Consider the following 21,734-nt stretch of genomic DNA (forward strand, 5'->3'; position numbering starts at 1 on the left):
AGGAACTCCGGGAATTCCGGGATTAACTCAGAGAGGCTTTGGGGTCTCATCCAGCCCCAAATCCAATCCCAAATCCCCTTTCCCCATTCCCAGGAATTCCTGGAATTCCGGGATCAGCTCCAGGATTTTTTGGGATCTCATCCAATCCCAAATCCAACCCCAAATCCCCTTTTCCCATTCCCAGGAGCTCCGGGAATTCCGGGATTAACTCAGAGAGCCTTTGGGATCACATCCAGCCCCAAATCCAATCCCAAATTCCCTTTTCCCGTTCCCAGGAATTCCTGGAATCCCAGGATCAGCTCCAGGATTTTTTGGGGTCTCATCCAACCCCAAATCCAGCCCCAAATTCCCTTTTCCCATTCCCAGGAGCTCCGGGAATTCCGGGAATGCCGCTGGAAGCTTTGGGGTGATTTGGGGTCTCATCCAACCCCAATTCCAACCCCAAATCCCCTTTTCCCATTCCCAGGAATTCCTGGAATCCCAGGATCAGCTCCAGGATTTTTTGGGGTCTCATCCAGCCCCAATTCCAATCCCAAATTCCCTTTTCCCGTTCCCAGGAACTCCGGGAATTCCGGGAATGCCGCTGGAAGCTTTGGGGTGATTTGGGATCTCATCCAACCCCAATTCCAATCCCAAATTCCCTTTTCCCGTTCCCAGGAGCTCCGGGAATTCCGGGATCAGCTCCAGGATTTTTTGGGATCTCATCCAATCCCAAATCCAGCCCCAAATTCCCATTTTCCCGTTCCCAGGAACTCCGGGAATTCCGGGAATGCCGCTGGAAGCTTTGGGATCACATCCAGCCCCAATTCCAGCCCCAAATTCCCATTTTCCCGTTCCCAGGAACTCCGGGAATTCCGGGAATGCCGCTGGAAGCAGGAGCGGGAGCTGGCGGCGCTCAAGGGGGCCCTGAAGGACGAAGTGGCCGCTCACGATCGGGACCTGGAGCGGCTCCGGGGGGAGCTGGAGAGGAGCCGGGAACAGCTGGAGACGCTCTCCCAGGTCGGGAATTCCGGGATGGGGATTTGGGAATTCCGGGATGGGGTTGGGAATTCTGGGAAGGGGTCGGGAATTCCGGGATGGGGTTGGGAATTCTGGGATGGGGATGGGAATTCGGGGATGGGAATTCTGGGATGGGTTTGGGAATTCTGGGTTGGGAATTCCGGGATGGGGTCGGGAATTCTGGGTTGGGAATTCCAGGATGGGGTCGGGAATTTGGGGATGGGAATTCCAGGATGGGGTTGGGAATTCTAGGAGGGGGTCAGGAATTCCAGGATGGGGTCGGGAATTCTGGGATGGGGTTGGGAATTCCAGGAGGGAGTCGGGAATTCCGGGAAGGGGTCGGGAATTCCGGGATGAAGTTGGGAATTTGGGGATGGGGTCAGGAATTCAGGGATGGGAATTTGGGAATTCCAGGATGGGGTTGGGAATTCTGGGATTGGGTTGGGAATTCTGGGATTGGGTTGGGAATTCCGGGATGGGAATTCTGGGATGAGGTTGGGAATTCCAGGATGGGGTTGGGAATTCTGGGATGGGAATTCTGGCATTGGGTTGGGAATTCTGGGATGGGAATTCTGGGATTGGGTTGGGAATTCCGGGATGGGGTCGGGAATTCTGGGATTGGGTTGGGAATTCTGGGATGGGGTTGGGAATTTGGGGATGGGGTCGAGAACTCGGGGATGGGAATTTGGGGATGGGGTCAGGAATTCCAGGATGGGGTTGGGAATTCCAGGAAGGGGTCGGGAATTCCGGGAAGGGAATTCCGGGAAGGGGTTTGGGAATTCTGGGATGGGAATTCCGGGAGGGGGTCGGGAATTCTGGGTTGGGAATTCTGGGAAGGGGTCGGGAATTCCGGGATGGGGTTGGGAATTTGGGGATGGGGTCGGGAATTCTGGGTTGGGAATTCTGGGAAGGGGTCAGGAATTCCAGGATGGGGTTGGGAATTCCGGGATGGGGTTGGGAATTCCGGGATGGGGTCAGGAATTCTGGGATGGGAATTTGGGGATGGGGTCAGGAATTCCGGGATAGGGTTGGGAATTCTGGGATGGGGTCAGGAATTCTGGGAAGGGGTTGGGAATTCCGGGATGAGGTTGGGAATTCTGGAATGGGATCAGGAATTCCAGGAGGGGGTTGGGAATTCTGGGATTGGGTTGGGAATTCAGGGATGGGAATTTGGGAATTCTGGGATGGGGTTGGGAATTCTGGGATGGGAATTCTGGGATGAGGTTGGGAATTCTGGGATTGGGTTGGGAATTCTGGGATTGGGTTGGGAATTCTGGGATGAGGTTGGGAATTCTGGGATTGGGTTGGGAATTCTGGGATGGGAATTCTGGGATGGCGTTGGGAATTCCAGGATGGGGTTGGGAATTCCAGGATGGGGTCAGGAATTCTGGGATGGGGTTGGGAATTCCGGGAAGGGGTTGGGAATTCCGGGATGGGGTTGGGAATTTGGGGATGGGAATTTGGGGATGGGGTCAGGAATTCTGGGATTGGGTTGGGAATTCCAGGAGGGGGTCAGGAATTCTGGGAGAGGGTTGGGAATTTGGGGATGGGAATTCCGGGATGGGGTCGAGAATTCTGGGATGGGGCCAGGAATTCCGGGATTGGGTTGGAAATTCCAGGAGGGGGTCGGGAATTCCAGGATGGGAATTCTGGGATGGGGTTGGGAATTCTGGGATGGGAATTCAGAAATTCCAGGATTGGGTCAGGAATGTTGGGATTTGGGTCAGAAATTCTGGGATGGGTTCGGGAATTCTTCAAAAAAATCAGGAAAAATCCCTCTGGAATTTTCCATGGGCTCAGCTCCCATTTCCGCTTGAATTCCCAAGAAATTTTATTTTGGGGAAAATTCCTTGCAGGAAAAATCCAACCTGGAGCAGGAACGGGAAAATCTGGGAATTCTCCTCCGGAATGTGCGGCGGGAGCTGGAGGAGAGCTCGGAGGAGACGGAGCAGTGGCGGGAAATGTTCCAGAAAAACAAGGAAGAGCTCCGGAATTCCAAGCAGGAGTGAGCCCGGGGGGATCAAAAATCGGGAATTTCCGGGGGTTTTCAAAGTCAAATCCCAAAAATTCGGGAATTTTCTGGGGTTTTCCACCCCAAATCCACCAAAAAACAGGAATTTTCTGGGGTTTTCTGCTCCAAATCCCAAAAAATTGGGAATTCCGTGGTGTTTTCCACTCCCAATCCCAATAAAATGGGAATTTTCCAGGATTTTCCTTCCCAAATCCCCCAAAATTTGGGAATTTTCTGGTGTTTTCCACTCCAAATCCCAATAAAATGGAGATTTTCCAGGATTTTCCACCTCAAATCCCAAAAATTGAGAATTCCTTGGTGTTTTCCATTCCAAATCCCAAAAATTTGGGAATTTTCTGGGGTTTTCCACTCCAAATCCCCCAAAAAACAGGAATTTTCTGGGGTTTTCTGCTCCAAATCCCAATAAAAATGGGATTTTCCGGAATTTTCCACCCCAAATCCCCCAAACTTTGGGAATTCCGTGGCGTTTTTCCCTCCAAATCCCAAAAAATTTGGGAATTCCATGGTGTTTTCCACTCCAAATCCCAAAAATTTGGGAATTTTCCAGGATTTTCCACCTCAAACCCCAAAAAATTGGGAATTCCGTGGTGTTTTCCACTCCAAATCCTAAAAATTTGGGAATTTTCTGGGGTTTTCTGCTCCAAATCCCAAAAATTCGGGAATTTTCCAGGATTTTCCACCTCAAATCCCAAAAATTGGGAATTCCTTGGTGTTTTCCACTCCAAATCCCAAAAATTTGGGAATTCCACGATGTTTTCCTCTCCCAAATCCCAAAAATTCGTGAATTTTCTGGGGTTTTCCACTCCAAATCCCAAAAATTTGGGAATTTTCTGGGATTTTCCACCCCAAATCCCCAAAAAATTGGGAATTCCTTGGTGTTTTTCCACTCCAAATCCCAATAATTTGGGAATTTTCTGGGGTTTTCCTCTCCAAATCCCAAAAATTCGGGAATTTTCCAGGATTTTCCACCTCAAATCCCCAAAAATTGGGAATTCCATGGTGTTTTCCACTCCAAATCCCAAAAATTTGGGAATTTTCTGGCATTTTCCACCCCAAATCCCCAAAAAATTGGGAATTCTGTGGTGTTTTCCACTCCAAATCCCAAAAATTTGGGAATTTTCTGGTGTTTTCCACCCCAAATCCCAAAAATCCAGGAATTTTCCGGAATTTTCCTCCCCAAATCCCCCAAAATTTGGGAATTTTCTGGCATTTTCCACCCCAAATCCCAAAAATTTGGGAATTTTCTGTGGTTTTCCTCCCCAAATCCCCCGAAATTTGGGAATTTTCTGGTGTTTTCCACTCCAAATCCCCAAAAATTGGGAATTCCTTGGTGTTTTCCTCTCCCAAATCCCAATAAAATGGAGATTTTCCGGAATTTTCCACCCCAAATCCCAAAAATTTGGGAATTTTCTGGGGTTTTCTGCTCCAAATCCCAAAAATTTGGGAATTTTCTGGCATTTTCCACCCCAAATCCCCCAAAATTTGGGAATTTTCTGGTGTTTTCTGCTCCAAATCCCAATAAAATGGGGATTTTCCAGGATTTTCCACCCCAAATCCCCAAAAAATTGGGAATTCCACGATGTTTTCCACCCCAAATCCCAAAAATTTGGGAATTTTCTGGCATTTTCCTCCCCAAATCCCAAAAATTTGGGAATTTTCTGGGGTTTTCCGCTCCAAATCCCCCAAAAATTCGGGAATTTTCTGGCATTTTCCACCCCAAATCCCCAAAAAATTGGGAATTCCGTGGTGTTTCCCACTCCAAATCCCAAAAATTTGGGAATTTTCTGGGGTTTTCTGCTCCAAATCCCAAAAATTTGGGAATTTTCTGGTGTTTTCCACCCCAAATCCCCCAAAATTGGGAATTCCTTGATGTTTTCCACTCCAAATCCCAAAAAATTGGGAATTTTCTGGGGTTTTCCACCCCAAATCCCCAAAAATTGGGAATTCCATGATGTTTTCCACTCCAAATCCCAAAAATTGGGAATTCCGTTGTGTTTTCCACTCCAAATCCCAAAAATTCGGGAATTTTCTGGGGTTTTCTGCTCCAAATCCCAATAAAAATGGGATTTTCCGGAATTTTCCACCCCAAATCCCAAAAATTCGGGAATTTTCTGGCATTTTCCACCCCAAATCCCCCAAAATTTGGGAATTTTCTGGTGTTTCCCTCTCCAAATCCCAATAAAATTTTAGGATTTTCCGGGATTTTCCACCCCAAATCCCAACAAACCCAACTGGGATTTTTTTTTGGCTGTTGGAAATTTGGGAATTTTGGGAATTTGGGGAAATTTGGGAATTTTGGGATTTTCCAGGTTGCTGCAGGCGAGGTTGGAACGGGAGGAATTCGAGGAAGAGCTCCGGGAGCTCCGGGAGCGATTCCAGGCTCGGGAGGGTCGGGATCGGAGCAACCCCGAGGAGCTGCAAAAGCTCAGGAAGGTCAGAGAAATCCGGGAATTTTTATCCCCAAAATCCAGGAATTTTAATCCCAAAAACCAGGAATTTTTATCCCAAAATCCAGGAATTTTTATCCCAAAATTCAGGAATTTTTCTCCCAAAATTCAGGAATTTTTATCCCAAAATTCAGGAATTTTTATCCCAAAATCCAGGAATTTTTATCCCAAAATCCAGGAATTTTTATCCCAAAATTCAGGATTTTTTTTCCCCAAAATTTGGGATTTTTTATCCCAAAATCCAGGAATTTTTATCCCAAAATTCAGGATTTTTTTCCCAAAATTCAGGATTTTTTCCCCAAAATATGGGAATTTTTATCCCAAAATCCGGGAATTTTTATCCCAAAATCCAGGAATTTATTGCCTAAAATTCGAGATTTTTTTCCCCAAAATTCAGGATTTTAATCCACAAAATTCAGGATTTTATTCCCCAAAATTTGGGATTTTCTCCCCCAAAATTCAGGAATTTTTATCCCAAAATTCAGGATTTTATTCCCTAAAATTTGGGATTTTATTCCCTAAAATTCAGGATTTTATTCCCCAAAATTCGGGAATTTTTATTCCAAAATTCAAGATTTTTTTCCACAAAATTCGGGATTTTTTTATCCCCAAAATTCAGGAATTTTTATCCCCAAATTCAGGATTTTTTCTCCCAAAATACAGGAATTTTTGTCCCCAAATTCAGGATTTTATTCCCCAAAATCCAGGAATTTTTATCCCAAAATTCAGGATTTTATTCCCCCAAAATATGGGAATTTTTATCCCAAAATTCAGGAATTTTTGTCCCAAAATCCAGGAATTTTTCTCCCAAAATTCAGGATTTTTTTCCCCAAAATTCAGGATTTTTTCTCCCAAAATTCAGGATTTTTTTCCCCAAAATCCAGGAATTTTTATCCCAAAATTCAGGATTTTATTCCACAGAATTCAGGATTTTATTCCCCAAAATTCAGGATTTTTTCTCTCAAAATATGGGAATTTTTATCCCAAAATTCAGGAATTTTTATCCCAAAATTCAGGATTTTATTCCCTAAAATTCGGGATTTTTTTCCCAAAATTCAGGATTTTTTCTCCCAAAATTTGGTATTTTTTTCCCCAAAATTCAGGATTTTTTCCCCAAAATTTGAGATTTTTTCCCCCAAAATTTGAGATTTTTTCCCCCCAAAATTTGAGATTTTTTTTCCCCAAAATTTGAGATTTTTTATCCCAAAATTCAGGATTTTATTCCCTAAAATTCGAGATTTTTTCCCCAAAATTTGGGATTTTTTCCCCAAAATTCAGGATTTTATTCCCTAAAATTCGGGAATTTTTTTCCCCAAAATTCAGGATTTTATTCCCCAAAATTCAGGAATTTTTATCCCAAAATTCAGGATTTTATTCCCTAAAATTCGGGAATTTTTTTCCCCAAAATTCAGGATTTTATTCCCCAAAATCCAGGAATTTTTATCCCAAAATTCAGGATTTTATTCCCTAAAATTCGGGATTTTTTTTTCCCCAAAATATGGGAATTTTTATCCCAAAATTAAGGATTTTTCTCCCCAAAATTCAGGATTTTATCCCCCAAAATATGGGAATTTTTATCCCAAAATTCAGGAATTTTTACCCCAAAATTCAGGATTTTTTCCCCAAAATTCAGGATTTTTTTCCCCAAAATTCAGGATTTTTTCCCCCCAAAATCCAGGAAATTTTATCCCAAAATTCAAGAATTTTTATCCCAAAATTCAGGATTTTATTCCCTAAAATTCGAGATTTTTTCCCCAAAATTTGAGATTTTTTCCCCCAAAATTCAGGATTTTTTCTCCCAAAATTCAGGATTTTTTCTCCCAGAATTTGGGATTTTTTTCCCCAAAATTTGAGATTTTTTCCCCCTAAAATCTGGGATTTTTTCCCCCCAAATTCAGGATTTTTTTCCCCAAAATTTAAGATTTTTTCCCCCTAAAATCTGGGATTTTTTCCCCAAAATTTGGGATTTTCCCCCCAAATCCAGTTTTTTTTTCCAGGAGGTTTCCAGTCGGGATCTGGAGCTGGAGAAGCTTCGGAAGGTTCTGGAAAAGCTCCGGGAGGAGGAGGAAGAGGCTGCCAAGGTAAAGAATTCCCAGGAATTTTTGGAGGGAATTTGGGCTGAAATGATCCCAAAAAATTCCAAAAAATTCCTCCCATTAAAAAAATTCCACAAAAAAATTAAATTATAAAAAATGGGCACCAAATATTGTAAAATTTGCATAAAAATCCAAAATAATCCCAAAAAAATTCCTCCAAAATCCAACGAAATCCCCAAAAAATAATCCCAAAAAAATTCTCTCAAAATCCAAAGAAATCCCAAAAAAATTCCCAAAAAATCTCGAAAAAAATTCCCAAAAAAGTCAAAAAATTCCCTCAAAATTAAAAAAAAATCTCAAAAAAAAGCCCAAAAATTCCAAAGAAATCCCCCCAAAAAATCCCCCCAAAATTCCCCCGAAATCCCCAAAAAATAATCCTAAAAAATTCCCAAAAAATCCAAAGGAATCCCAAAAAAATAATCCAAAAAAAATTCCCTCAAAATCCAAAAAAATCCGCCCAAAAAATTCCCAAAAATCCCCCCCAAAATCCAAAGAAATCCCAAAAAAATCCCCCCAAAATTCCCCCAAAATCCAAAAAAATCCCCCCAAAAAATCCCAAAAAAATTTCAAAAAAAAGAAAAAAATTCCCAAAAAAAGTAAAAAAATTCCCTCGAAATCCAAAGAAATCCCCCCAAAAATCCCCCCAAAATTCCCCCAAAATCCAAAGAAATCCCAAAAAAAAGTCAAAAAAATCCCAAAAAATTTTTAAAAAATCCAAAAAAAATCTCAAAAAAATTCCCCCAAAATCCAAAGAAATCCCCCCAAAAAATTCCCAAAAAAACTCAAAAAACAAAAAAAATTTCCCAAACATAGTCCAAAAATTCCCCCAAAATGAAAAAAAACTCAAAAAAAATTCTCCAAAAATTTCCCCAAAATCCAAAGAAATCCCAAAAAAATAATCCCAAAAAAATCTCAAAAAAAAGAAAAAAATTCCCAAAAAAAGCCCAAAAAATTCCCCCAAAATAAAAAAGAAATCCCAAAAAAAATTCCCAAAAAATTCCCCCAAAATCCAAAGAAATCCCAAAAAAATTTAAAAAAAATCTCAAAAAAATTCAAAATAATTCCCTCCAAAAAATTCCCCAAAAATTCCCCGAAAATCCAAAGAAATCCCAAAAAAAAGTCAAAAAAATCCCAAAAAATTTTAAAAAAATCTCAAAAAAAAAAAAAAATTCAAAAAAAAAAAAAAATCTCAAAAAAATCCAAAAAAATCCCCCCAAAAAATTCCCAAAAAATCCCCCAAAATCCAAAAAAATTCCCCCAAAAAATTCCCAAAAATCCCCCCCAAAATTCCCAAAGAAAAATTCCCTCTGGATTCCCCCTCAGGCTCGGATTTCCCTGGAATCTTCCCTGGAGGCGTCGGAGGAGGCGCGGAAAGTTCTGGAATCGCGGCTGGAGGAATTCCAGGCTCAGCGGGAAAATTGGGAAAAGCTCCAGGAGAAAGTGGCGGCTCTGGAGGTACCGGGATGATCCCAAAAATCCCATTTCCTTGGAATTCTGGGGGGTTTTTATGGAATTCTGGGGGTTTTTATGGAATTCTGGGATTTTTTAATGGAATTCTGGGATTTTTTTATGGAATTCCAGGGTTTTTTTATGGAAATTCAGGGGAAATTCCCCCAAAATCCCCCCCAAAGTTAAAAAAAAAAATCTCAAAAAAAGCCCAAAAAAATCCCCCCAAAATCCAAAAAAATCCCCAAAAATTCCCCCCAAAAATTCCCAAAAATCCCAAAAAATCAAAAAAAATCCCAAAAAAATCCCAAAAAATCCCCCAAAAATTCCCCCAAAAATTCCTTAAAAATCACAAAAAATTCCCAAAAAATTCCTCAAAAAATTCCCAAAAAAATCCCAAAAAATTCCCCCAAATATTCCCAAAAAATCCCAAAAAATTCCCCCAAAAATTCCCAAAAATCCCAAAAAAAAAAAAAAATTTAAAAAAAATCCCAAAAAATCCAAAAAAATTCCACAAAAATCCCAAAAAATCCCAAAAAATCCCCAAAAGAATCCAAAAAAATCCCCCCAAAAAACCCCAAAAAATCCCCAAAAAATCCCAAAAAACCCCCAAAAATAAAAAAAAAATCCCTAAAAATCCCTAAAAAACCCCAAAAAACCCCAAAAAACCCCAAAAGATTCCCTAAAAATCCCGAAAAATCCCAAAAAATTCCCAAAAAACCCCCCAAAAATCCCAAAAAATTCCCAAAAAAACCCCAAAAAATTCCCAAAAAATTCCCAAAAAAATCCCAAAAAAATCCCAAGAAAACCACAAAAATCCAAAAAAATTCCCTAAAAATCCCAAAAAATCCCCCAAAACCCCAAAAAATTCCCCAAAAATCCCAAAAAATTCCCAAAAAATTCCCAAAAAATTCTCAAAAAATTCCCCCAAAAATTCCCCAAAAATCCCAAAAATTCCCAAAAAATTCCCAAAAAAACCCCCAAAATTCCCAAAAAAATCCCAAAAAATTCCCAGAAAAACCTCCCAAAAATCCCAAAAAATTCCCAAAAAATTCCCCAAAAATTCCCAAAAACCCCCAAAAAATCCCCAAAAAATCCCCAAAAATTCCCCCAAAAATTCCCAAAAATCCCAAAAAATAAAAAAAAATCCCCAAAAAATCCAAAAAAACTCCACAAAATCCCAAAAAATCCAAAAAAATTCCCAAAAAAATCCCAAAAAATTCCCCAAAAATCCCGAAAAATCCCAAAAAAATCCCAAAAAATTCCCCCAAAAATTCCCAAAAATCCAAAAAAATAAAAAAAAATCTCCAAAAAACCCACAAAAAATCCAAAAAAATTCCCAAAAAATCCCAGAAAAAAATCCCAAAAAATTCTCCCAAAAACCCCAAAAAATTCCCAAAAAAACCCCAAAAAATCCCGAAAAATTCCCCAAAAATTCCCAAAAATTCCCAAAAACCCCCAAATCCTACAGGAGGAGCGTGAAACCCTTCAGAATTCCCTGAAATCTCTGCGGGATCGGGAGCGGGAGCTGCGGCTCCGTGGGAATTCCCTGGAATCTCAAATCCCGAAAAATCCCAAAAAAATTCCCCAAAAAATCCCCAAAAAATTCTCAAAAAATCCCAAAAAATTCCCCAAAAATCCCCAAAAATTCCCCAAAAACCCCAAAAAATTCCGCAAAAATTCCCAAAATCCCCAAATCCTACAGGAGGAGCGCGAAACCCTTCAGAATTCCCTGAAATCTTTCCGGGATCGGGAGCGGGAGCTGCGGCTCCGTGGGAATTCCCTGGAATCTCAACTGGAGGAATCGAGGTTGGAATTGCGGGATTTGGGATCGGAGCTGAACCGGGAACGGCTCCAACGGGAAAAACTCCAGGAAGCCAAAGCTGAGCTCCAGGAGAGGCTCAGCAAGGAGGTGAATTCCCAAAATTCCAGCACTTTCCGGAGGTTTTTATGGAATTTTGGGGGTTTTTATGGAATTTTGGGGGTTTTTTTATGGAATTTTGGGGGTTTTTTTATGGAATTTTGGGGGTTTTTTTCGTGGAATTTTGGGGTGGTTTTGTGGAGTTTTGGGGGTAATTTTGTGGAATTCTGGGACTTTTCCTGGAATTCTGGGATTTTTTATGGAATTCTGGGGTTTTTCCATGGAATTCTGGGGTATTTTTGTGGAAATCTGGAATTTTTCCGTGGAATTCTGGGATTTCTTTTATGGAATTCTGGGATTTTTCATGGAATTCTGGGATTTTTCATGGAATTCTGGGGGTTTCATGGAATTCTGGGTGTTTTTCATGGAATTCTGGGATTTTTTGTGGAATTCTGGGAGGTTTTGTGGGATTCTGGGATTTCTTTGTGGAATTCTGGGATTTTTCATGGAATTCTGGGGGTTTTATGGAATTCTGGGTTTTTTTATGGAATTTTGGGGGTTTTTTTATGGAATTTTGGGGTTTTTTTAAGGAATTTTTGGGGTTTTTTATGGAATTTTGGGGGTTTTTATGGAATTTTGAGGTTTTTTTATGGAATTTTGGGGTTTTTTTAAGGAATTTTGGGGTTTTTTTCGGGGAATTTTGGGGGTTTTTTTAAGGAATTTTGGGGTTTTTTTAATGGAATTTTGGGGGTTTTTTATGGAATTTTGGGGGTTTTTTTATGGAATTTTTGGGGTTTTTTTATGGAATTTTGGGGGTTTTTTTATGGAATTCTGGGATTTTTTTGTGGAATTCTGGGATTTTTTTCATGGAATTCTGGAATTTTTCCGTGGAATTCTGGGATTTTTTTATGGAATTCTGGGATTTTTTGTGGAATTCTGGGGGTTTTTCCATGGAATTCTTGGAGTTTTATGGAATTCTTGGAGTTTTATGGAATTCTGGGATTTTTTATGGAATTCTGGAATTTTTCCGTGGAATTCTGGGATTTTTTTATGGAATTCTGGGATTGCTTTGTGGAATTCTGGGGGTTCTGAATGGAATTCTGGGGGTTTCTCATGGAATTCTGGGATTTTTATGGAATTCTGGGATTTTTTCCATGGAATTCTGGGATTTTTCATGGAATTCTGGGGGTTTCATGGAATTCTGGGGTTTTTTATGGAATTTTGGGGGTTTTATGGAATTTTTGGGGGTTTTTTATGGAATTTTGGGGTTTTTTTAAATGGAATTTTGGGGTTTTTTTCGTGGAATTCTGGGGTGGTTTTGGGGGTTTTGGGGGGAATTTTGTGGAATTCTGGGATATTTTTATGGAATTCTGGGATTTTTTGTGGAATTCTGGGAGGTTTTGTGGGATTCTGGGATTTCTTTGTGGAATTCTGGGAGGTTTTGTGGAATTCTGGGACTTTTCATGGAATTCTGGGAGGTTTTATGGAATTCTGGGGTATTTTTGTGAAATGCTGGGATTTTTCATGGAATTCTGGGGGTTTTATGGAATTCTGGGTTTTTTTTATGGAATTTTTGAGGTTTTTTTATGGAATTTTGGGGTTTTTTTTATGGAATTTTGGGGTTTTTTAATGGAATTTTGGGGGTTTTTTTATGGAATTTGGGGGTTTTTTAAGGAGTTTTGGGGTTTTTTTATGGAATTTTGGGGTTTTTTTAAGGAATTTTGGGGTTTTTTTTATGGAATTTTTGGGGTTTTTTATGGAATTTTGGGGGTTTTTTTTGTGGAATTCTGGGGTGGTTTTGTGGAGTTTTGGGGGGTTTGGGGGGAATTTTGTGGAATTCTGGGATTTTTCATGGAATTCTGGGATTTTTTGTGGAATTTTGGGATTTTTTCTGGAATTCTGGAATTTTTCCGTGGAATTCTGGGATTTTTTATGGAATTCTGGAATTTTTCCATGGAATTCTGGGATTTTTTATGGAATTCTGGGATTTTTTTATGGAATTCTGGGATTTTTTTATGGAATTCTTGGGTATTTTTGTGAAATGCTGGGATTTTTCATGGAATTCTGGGGGTTTTATGGAATTCTTGGAGTTTTATGGAATTCTGGGATTTTTTATGGAATTCTGGGGGTTTTTTATGGAATTCTGGGGGTTTTTCATGGAATTCTGGGATTTTTTTCATGGAATTCTGGGATTTTTCATGGAATTCTGGGATTTTTTAATGGAATTCTGGGATTTTTTATGGAATTCTGGGGAATTTTCCTGGAATTCTGGGATTCCTCACCCCAAACCTCCCACCCAACCCCCAAATCCCAATTTTTGGGCCAATCCCACCCAAAATTCCCATTTTTTCCCGGCAGCTGGAGCAGATGACGGAGGAATCCCAGAATTCCTTGGCCTCGCTCCGATCCCAACTGGAAGAATTCCAGGAAAAATCCCGGCGGGAACTCACGGATTCCCAAAAAATCGCCCAAGAGCGCGAGGCCGAGGCGGAAAAATTCCAAGAAAACCTCGGGAAGCTGCAGGATGAGGTTTGTTGGGAATGAGAGTGGGATTTTCCCGGAATTCCATGGAATTTTTTGGGGGGAATTTTGGGAATTTTGGGAATTTTTCCCGTCAGGTTTCGCGGCTGAAGGAGACGATCCAGGAAAATCGGGAAGAGCGGGATCGGATCCTGCTGGATAAGGAGCTGCTGATCCAGAGGTTCCAGGAGCTGGAGGAGGAGCTGGAAAATCGGAAGCGATCCCAGGAGGAGCGAAGCCGGAATTCCAAAGCGTTGGAGGTGGGAATTCCCGGGAAAAAATTCCGGGAAAATTCCAGGGAAAATTCCAGGAAAATTCCCTGGGAATGTTTTTAAAGAATTCCCAAAAATTTAAAAAAAAAAATAGGAAAAATTCCATCAAAAAGTTTTTTCCAATTATTGGGAAATTCAAAGGAATTTCCCAGACGGAATTCCCAGAAAATTCCAAGAAAAAAATCCAAAAAAGATTCCAGGAGAAGTCACAAAGAATTCCCAAAAAATTCCCCCCAAAAAATCCCAAAAAATTCCTGAAATATTCCCAAAAAATCCCCCAAAAAATCCCAAAATATTCCCAAAAAACTCCCAAAATATTCCCCAAAAATTCCCAAAAAATCCCCCAAAAAATCCCAAAAATTCCCAAAAAATTCCCCAAAAATTCCCAAAATATTCCAAAAAAATTCCCCCAAAAAATCCCAAAAAATCCCCAAAAAATCCCCCAAAATTCCCAAAAAATCCCCAAAAAATCCCAAAAAACTCCTGAAATATTCCCAAAAAATTCCCAAAAAAACCCCCAAAATTCCCCAAAAAAATCCCAAAAAAATCCCAAGAATTCCCAAAAATTTCCCTTTTCCAGGGCTGGGGATGGACTTGGAGGGAATTCCCAGAGCTGGAAAAACCAGGATGGGATCGAATTCCCAAAGTTTTTTCGGGTTTGGGGTTTCCCAGTTTTCCCCCCATTCCCAAGGGTTTTTCCCGCTTTTTCCCCCATTCCAAAGGATTTTTCCCAATTTTTCCCCCATTCCCAAGGATTTTTCCCAATTTTTCCCCCATTCCCAAGGATTTTTCCCCCATTCCAGAGGATTTTTCCCACTTTCCCCCCATTCCAGAGGATTTTTCCCAATTTTTCCCCCATTCCAAAAGGTTTTTCCCAATTTTTCCCCCATTCCAAAGGATTTTTCCCACATTTTCCCCATTCCCAAGGGTTTTTCCCAGTTTTCCCCATTCCCAAGGATTTTTCCCACTTTTTCCCCCATTCCAAAGGGTTTTTCCCAATTTTTCCCCCATTCCCAAGGATTTTTCCCACTTTTTCCCCATTCCAAAGGTTTTTTCCCACTTTTCCCCCATTCCAAAGGATTTTTCCCGCTTTTTCCCCCATTCCAGAGGATTTTTCCCCCATTCCAAAGGGTTTTTCCCCCATTCCAGAGGATTTTTCCCACTTTTTCCCCCATTCCAAAGGATTTTTCCCACTTCTTCCCCCATTCCAAAGGGTTTTCCCCCCATTCCAAAGGATTTTTCCCACTTTTTTCCCCATTCCCAAGGATTTTTCCCACTTTTTCCCCATTCCCAAGGATTTTTCCCACTTTTTCCCCATTCCAAAGGGTTTTTCCCCCATTCCAGAGGATTTTTCCCATTTTTCCCCATTCCCAAGGATTTTTCCCACTTTTTTCCCCATTCCCAAGGATTTTTCCCACTTTAATCCCAATTCCAAGGAATTTTTCCCATTCCAAAGGATTTTTCCATTTTCCCCCCATTCCCAAGGGTTTTTCCCACTTTTTCCCCCATTCCCAAGGATTTTTCCCGTTTTTCCCCCATTCCAAAGGATTTTTTCCCCATTCCCAAGGATTTTTCCCTCTTTTTCCCCCATTCCCAACGGTTTTCCCCATTCCAGAGGATTTTTCCCACTTCTTCCCCCATTCCCAAGGATTTTTCCCACTTTTTCCCCCATTCCAGAGGATTTTTCCCACTTTTTCCCCCATTCCAAAGGATTTTCCCCCATTCCAGAGGATTTTTCCCACTTTTTCCCCATTCCCAAGGATTTTTCCCACTTTTTCCCCCATTCCCGAGGAGTTTTCCCCCATTCCAGAGGATTTTTCCCACTTTTTCCCCATTCCAGAGGATTTTTCCCATTTTTTCCCCCATTCCAAAGGATTTTTCCCATTTTTTCCCCCATTCCAAAGGATTTTTCCCGCTTTTTCCCCCATTCCAAAGGATTTTTCCCGCTTTTTCCCCCATTCCAAAGGATTTTTCCCCCATTCCAAAGGATTTTTTCCCCATTCCAGAGAATTTTTCCATTTTCCCCCCATTCCAAAGGGTTTTTTCCCCATTCCCAAGGGTTTTTCCCACTTTTCCCCCATTCCCAAGGATTTTTCCCACTTTTCCCCATTCCCAAGGATTTTTCCCCCATTCCAAAGGGTTTTTCCCACTTTTTTCCCCATTCCAAAGGTTTTTTCCCACTTTTCCCCCATTCCAAAGGATTTTTCCCATTTTTCCCCCATTCCAGAGGATTTTCCCACTTTTTCCCCATTCCCAAGGATTTTTCCCACTTTTTCCCCCATTCCAGAGGATTTTTCCCACTTTTTCCCCCATCCCCCCAACTCCCCCTCCCAAATCCCCCCAATCCCCGAATTTTCCCATCCAACCCCTTTTCCCTCCGGAATTCCGGGATTTTTTCCCCTCTTTTTTCCCTGGGAATTTCCTCTCCGGGGTTTTTTTCCTTTTCCCAATCCCGGAATTCCCGACAGGAAAAATCCAAACGTTTGGAATTGGAGCTGGACGAGGAGCGGAGCTCGGTGGAGCTGCTGAGCGAGAGGGTGGCCAGGAGCCGCGATCAGGTAAAAAAAAACCCGGAATTCCCGGAATTTTTCCAGGAATTCTCCCAGAAATTCCAGGAATTTTCATCTCATCCTCCCAGAATTCCAATCCCTTCAAGGATCAATCCCAAAATTCCGGCTGGGAATGGGATTGGAAGGGGAAAAAAGGAGAAAATTCCCGAAGAAATTCCGGGATTTTTTGGGGTTTGGGGGGAATTTGGGGATCGAATTCCGATGGATTTTTGGATTATTCCGGGTTTTTTTTTAATCCATAAAATTCCAAGGTGTTAAATGGGAATTTTTTCCGATTTTTTTCCTGGTTTTCCATGTGGGAATAATCCCAGGGATGGATTTCCCAAAATTCCTGGGGAATTCCTGCAGAATCCTGGTCCTGAAATCCATGGAAATCGTGGAAAATCCATGGAAATCCATGGAAATCCATGGAAATCCGTGGAAATCCGTGGAAAATCATGGAAAAATTCATGGAAATCTATGGAAAATCCCAGAAAATCCCAGAAAATCCATGGAAAATCCATGGAAAATCCCAGAAAATCCATGAAAAGGCCATGGAAATCCATGGAAAATTCCAGAAAATTCAGGGAAAATCCATGGAAAACCCCCAGAAAATCTATGGAAATCAGCTGAAAATCCATGGAAAACCCATGGAAAATCATGGAAAACCCATGGAAAATCCATGGAAATTTGATGGAAATCAGCGGAAAATCCATGGAAATCCATGGAAAAATTCATGGAAATCCATGGAAAATCCCAGAAAATCCATGGAAATCCATTGAAAATCCATGAAAAATCCATGGAAAATCATGGAAAAATTAATGGAAATCAGCAGAAAATCCATGGAAATCCATGGAAAATCAATGAAAATCCATGAAAAGGGCATGGAAATCCATGGAAAATCCCAAAAAATCCATGGAAATCCATGGAAAACCCCCGGAAAATCCATGGAAATCGGCTGAAAATCCATGGAAAACCCATGGAAAATCCAGGGAAAATCAATGAAAATCCATGGAAAATCAATGAAAATCCATTGAAAGGCCATGGAAATCCATGGAAAATTCCAGAAAATTCATGGAAATCCATTGAAAACCCATGGAAAATCATGGAAAAATTCATGGAAATCCATGGAAAATCTATGAAAATCCATGAAAAGGCCATGGAAAACCCATGGAAAATCCCAGAAAATCCATGGAAAATCCATGGAAAATTGATGGAAATCCATGGAAATCCATGGAAAACCCATGGAAAATCCATGGAAATCAGCAGAAAATCCATGGAAATCCATGGAAAATGCATGAAAATCCATGGAAAATCCATGAAAAACCATGGAAAATCATGGAAAAATCCATGGAAAATCCATGAAAAGTCCATGGAAAGTCCATGAAATCCATGGAAAATCCATGAAAAATCCATGGAAAATCATGGAAAAATTAATGGAAATCAGCAGAAAATCCATGGAAAACCGATGGAAAATCATGGAAAAATTCATGGAAATCTGTGGAAAATCCCAGAAAATCCATGAAAAACCCATGGAAAATCCATGGAAAATCAATGGAAATCCTTGAAAAGGCCATGGAAAATCCTGGAAAATCCACAGAAATCCATGGAAAACCCATGGAAAATCCCAGAAAATCCATGGAAAATTGATGGAAATCCATGGAAATCCATGGAAAATCATGGAAAAATTCATGAAAATCCATGGAAAGTCCATGGAAATCCGTGGAAAATGCCAGAAAATCCATGGAAATCCATGGAAAACCCATGGAAAATCCCAGAAAATCCATGGAAATCCATGGAAAATCCATGGAAAATCCATGGAAAATCAATGAAAATCCATGAAAAGGCCATGGAAATCCATGGAAAATTCCAGAAAATTCATGGAAATCCATGGAAAATCAATGAAAATCCATGGAAATCAGCAGAAAACCCATGGAAATACATGGAAAACCATGGAAAATCATGGAAAAATCCATGGAAAATCCATGAAAAGTCCATGGAAAGTCCATGGAAATCCATGGAAAATCAATGAAAAATCCATGGAAATCCATGGAAAAATTAATGGAAATCAGCAGAAAATCCATGGAAAACCGATGGAAATTCATGGAAAAATTCATGAAAATCCATGGAAAGTCCATGGAAATCCGTGGAAAATTCCAGAAAATCCATGGAAACCAGAGGAAAATCCATGGAAAATCCCAGAAAATCCCAGAAAATCCATGGAAATTCATGGAAAATCCATGGAAAATCCATGGAAAATCATGGAAAAATTCATGGAAATCCATGGAAAATCATGGGAAAGTCCATGGAAATCCATTAAAATCCATGAAAAATCCATGGAAAATCCCAGAAAACCCATGGAAAATCCATGGAAATCCATGGAAAATCGATGAAAATCCGAGAAAATCCATGGAAATCCATGGAAAACCCATGGAAAATCATGGAAAAATTCATGGAAATCCATGGAAATCCATGGAAAAACCCCAGAAAATCCATGGAAAACCCATGGAAATCCATGGAAATCAGAGAAAAATCCATGGAAATCCATGGAAAATCCCAGAAAATCCATGGAAAATCCCACAAAATCCATGGAAATCCATGGAAATCCATGGAAATCAGCAAAAAATCCATGGAAAATAGATGAAAATCCCGGAAAATCCATGGAAATCCATGGAAATCCATGGAAAATCCCAGAAAACCCATGGAAATCCATGGAAAATCCATGGAAAATCAATGAAAATCTATGGAAAACCCATGAAAAATCCATGGAAAATCCCAGAAAATCCATGGAAAATCCCAGAAAATCCATGGAAATCCATGAAAAACCCATGGAAAATCATGGAAAAATTCATGGAAATCCACGGAAAATCCATGAAAATCCATGGAAATCCATGAAAAACCCCGGAAATCCCTAGAAAACCTCGGGAATTCCGGGATTTTCCACGTTTTTATTCCCAGATCGAGCAGCTCCGGGCTGAGCTGCTCCAGGAGCGTTCGAGCCGCCAGGACCTGGAATGCGACAAATCCTCCCTGGAGCGCCAGGTGCGGAAAATTCCGGAGAAAAAACCCCGGGAAAAATCCCAGATTTCTGAGGAATTCTGGGAAAAGAATCCTCGGGAATGAGCTCGGCATTCCAAGGAGTTTTCCTGCTTTTTTTCCTGCTTTTTTCTGGCTTTTTTCCCGTTTTTTTTCTGGGGTTTTCCCACTTTTCTTGCTTTGCTTTTATTCCCAAGCGGAATTTTTGGGGATCTCTGGGTTATCCCGGGATTTTCCAGGCACAATTCCCACTTTTCCGTGCAAAATTCCCAATTTTTCCTGCACAATTCCCATTTTTCCCTCCACAATTCCCAGTTTTCCTGCACAATTCCCATTTTTCTTGCACAATTCCCAATTTTTCCTGCACAATTCCCACTTTTCCTGCACAATTCCCACTTTTCCTGCACAATTCCCATTTTTCCCTCCACAATTCCCATTTTTCCTGCACAATTCCCATTTTTCCCTACAATAAACCCCACAATTCCCACTTTTCCCTGCACAATTCCCATTTTTCCTGCACAATTCCCACTTTTCCTGCACAATTCCCACTTTTCCCTCCACAATTCCCATTTTCCCTCCACAATTCCCACTTTTCCCAATTTTCCTGCACAATTCCCATTTTTCCTGCACAATTCCCATTTTTCCCTCCACAATTCCCATTTTTCCTGCACAATTCCCATTTTTCCTCCACAATTCCCATTTTCCCTCCACAATTCCCATTTTTCCTGCACAATTCCCATTTTTTCCTCCACAATTCCCATTTTTCCCTCCACAATTCCCATTTTTCCCAACAATAAACCCCACAATTCCCACTTTTCCTGCACAATTCCCACTTTTCCTGCACAATTCCCATTTTCCCACACAATAAACCCCAGAATTCCCATTTTTCCCTCCACAATTCCCATTTTTCCCTCCACAATTCCCATTTTTCCTGCACAATTCCCATTTTTCCTGCACAATTCCCATTTTCCCCTCCACAATTCCCACTTTTCCCTGCACAATTCCCACTTTTCCCTACAATAAACCTCAGAATTCCCATTTTTCCTGCACAATTCCCACTTTCCCTCCACAATTCCCATTTTTCCTGCAAAATTCCCAGTTTTTCCTGCACAATTCCCACTTTTCCTGCACAATTCCCATTTTCCCTCCACAATTCCCATTTTCCCTCCACAATTCCCAATTTTCCCTGCACAATTCCCATTTTTCCTGCACAATTCCCAATTTTCCCTGCACAATTCCCAATTTTCCCTGCACAATTCCCATTTTCCCTCCACAATTCCCATTTTCCCTCCACAATTCCCATTTTTCCCTCCACAATTCCCATTTTTCCTGCACAATTCCCACTTTTCCGTGCAAAATTCCCAATTTTCCCTCCACAATTCCCACTTTTCCCTCCACAATTCCCACTTTTCCTCCACAATTCCCACTTTTTCCTCCACAATTCCCATTTTCACTGCACAATTCCCATTTTCCCTCCACAATTCCCATTTTTCCTGCAAAATTCCCACTTTTCCCCACCATAAACCCCAGAATTCCCATTTTTCCCTGCATAATTCCCATTTTCCCTCCACAATTCCCACTTTTTCCTGCACAATTCCCATTTTCCCTCCACAATTCCCATTTTCCCTCCACAATTCCCATTTTTCCTGCACAATTCCCCTTTTTCCTTCCACAATTCCCAAATTTCCCTCCACAATTCCCATTTTCCCTGCACAATTCCCACTTTTCCCCACCATAACCCCCAGAATTCCCATTTTTCCCTCCACAATTCCCATTTTTCCTGCAAAATTCCCAGTTTTTCCTGCACAATTCCCACTTTTCCTGCACAATTCCCATTTTTCCTGCACAATTCCCACTTTTCCCTCCACAATTCCCATTTTTCCCTCCACAATTCCCATTTTTCCCTCCACAATTCCCATTTTTCCCTCCACAATTCCCATTTTTCCTGCACAATTCCCACTTTTCCCGCACAATTCCCACTTTTCCTGCACAATTCCCATTTTTCCCTCCACAATTCCCACTTTTCCTCCACAATTCCCATTTTTCCTCCACAATTCCCATTTTTCCCTCCACAATTCCCACTTTTCCTGCACAATTCCCATTTTTTCCTGCAAAATTCCCAATTTTTCCTGCACAATTCCCACTTTTCCCTCCACAATTCCCATTTTTCCTGCACAATTCCCACTTTTCCTGCACAATTCCCATTTTCCCTCCACAATTCCCACTTTCCCTCCACAATTCCCACTTTTCCTCCACAATTCCCATTTTCCTGCACAATTCCCACTTTTCCCTCCACAATTCCCACTTTTCCCTGCACAATTCCCAATTTTTTCTGCACAATTCCCATTTTTCCTGCACAATTCCCATTTTTCCTCCACAATTCCCGTTTTTCCCTCCACAATTCCCATTTTTCCTGCACAATTCCCACTTTTCCCTCCACAATTCCCACTTTTCCCTCCACAATTCCCACTTTTCC

General features: G+C 40.9%; 1 protein-coding gene across 4 annotated transcripts in view; it reads left to right on the top strand.

Annotated features, from left to right (window-relative positions):
• CGN (cingulin) overlaps positions 1 to 21,734 on the top strand; it is a 72,424-nt gene that overhangs the window by 33,367 nt on the left and 17,323 nt on the right. For 3 of the 4 annotated variants that reach the window (XM_058860624.1, XM_058860622.1, XM_058860621.1), the window contains exons 8-17: positions 841 to 999; positions 2,856 to 3,004; positions 5,341 to 5,464; positions 7,476 to 7,559; positions 8,898 to 9,029; positions 10,726 to 10,932; positions 13,240 to 13,410; positions 13,500 to 13,661; positions 16,142 to 16,231; positions 19,181 to 19,264. In XM_058860624.1, the coding sequence (XP_058716607.1) occupies positions 841 to 999; positions 2,856 to 3,004; positions 5,341 to 5,464; positions 7,476 to 7,559; positions 8,898 to 9,029; positions 10,726 to 10,932; positions 13,240 to 13,410; positions 13,500 to 13,661; positions 16,142 to 16,231; positions 19,181 to 19,264 (1,362 nt within the window). The remainder of the gene's footprint in view (positions 1 to 840; positions 1,000 to 2,855; positions 3,005 to 5,340; positions 5,465 to 7,475; positions 7,560 to 8,897; positions 9,030 to 10,725; positions 10,933 to 13,239; positions 13,411 to 13,499; positions 13,662 to 16,141; positions 16,232 to 19,180; positions 19,265 to 21,734) is intronic. The other variant, XM_058860623.1, reaches the window with a different exon arrangement.

Source organism: Poecile atricapillus, chromosome 33 (genome assembly GCF_030490865.1).
Source record: "Poecile atricapillus isolate bPoeAtr1 chromosome 33, bPoeAtr1.hap1, whole genome shotgun sequence".
NCBI lineage: Eukaryota > Metazoa > Chordata > Aves > Passeriformes > Paridae > Poecile > Poecile atricapillus.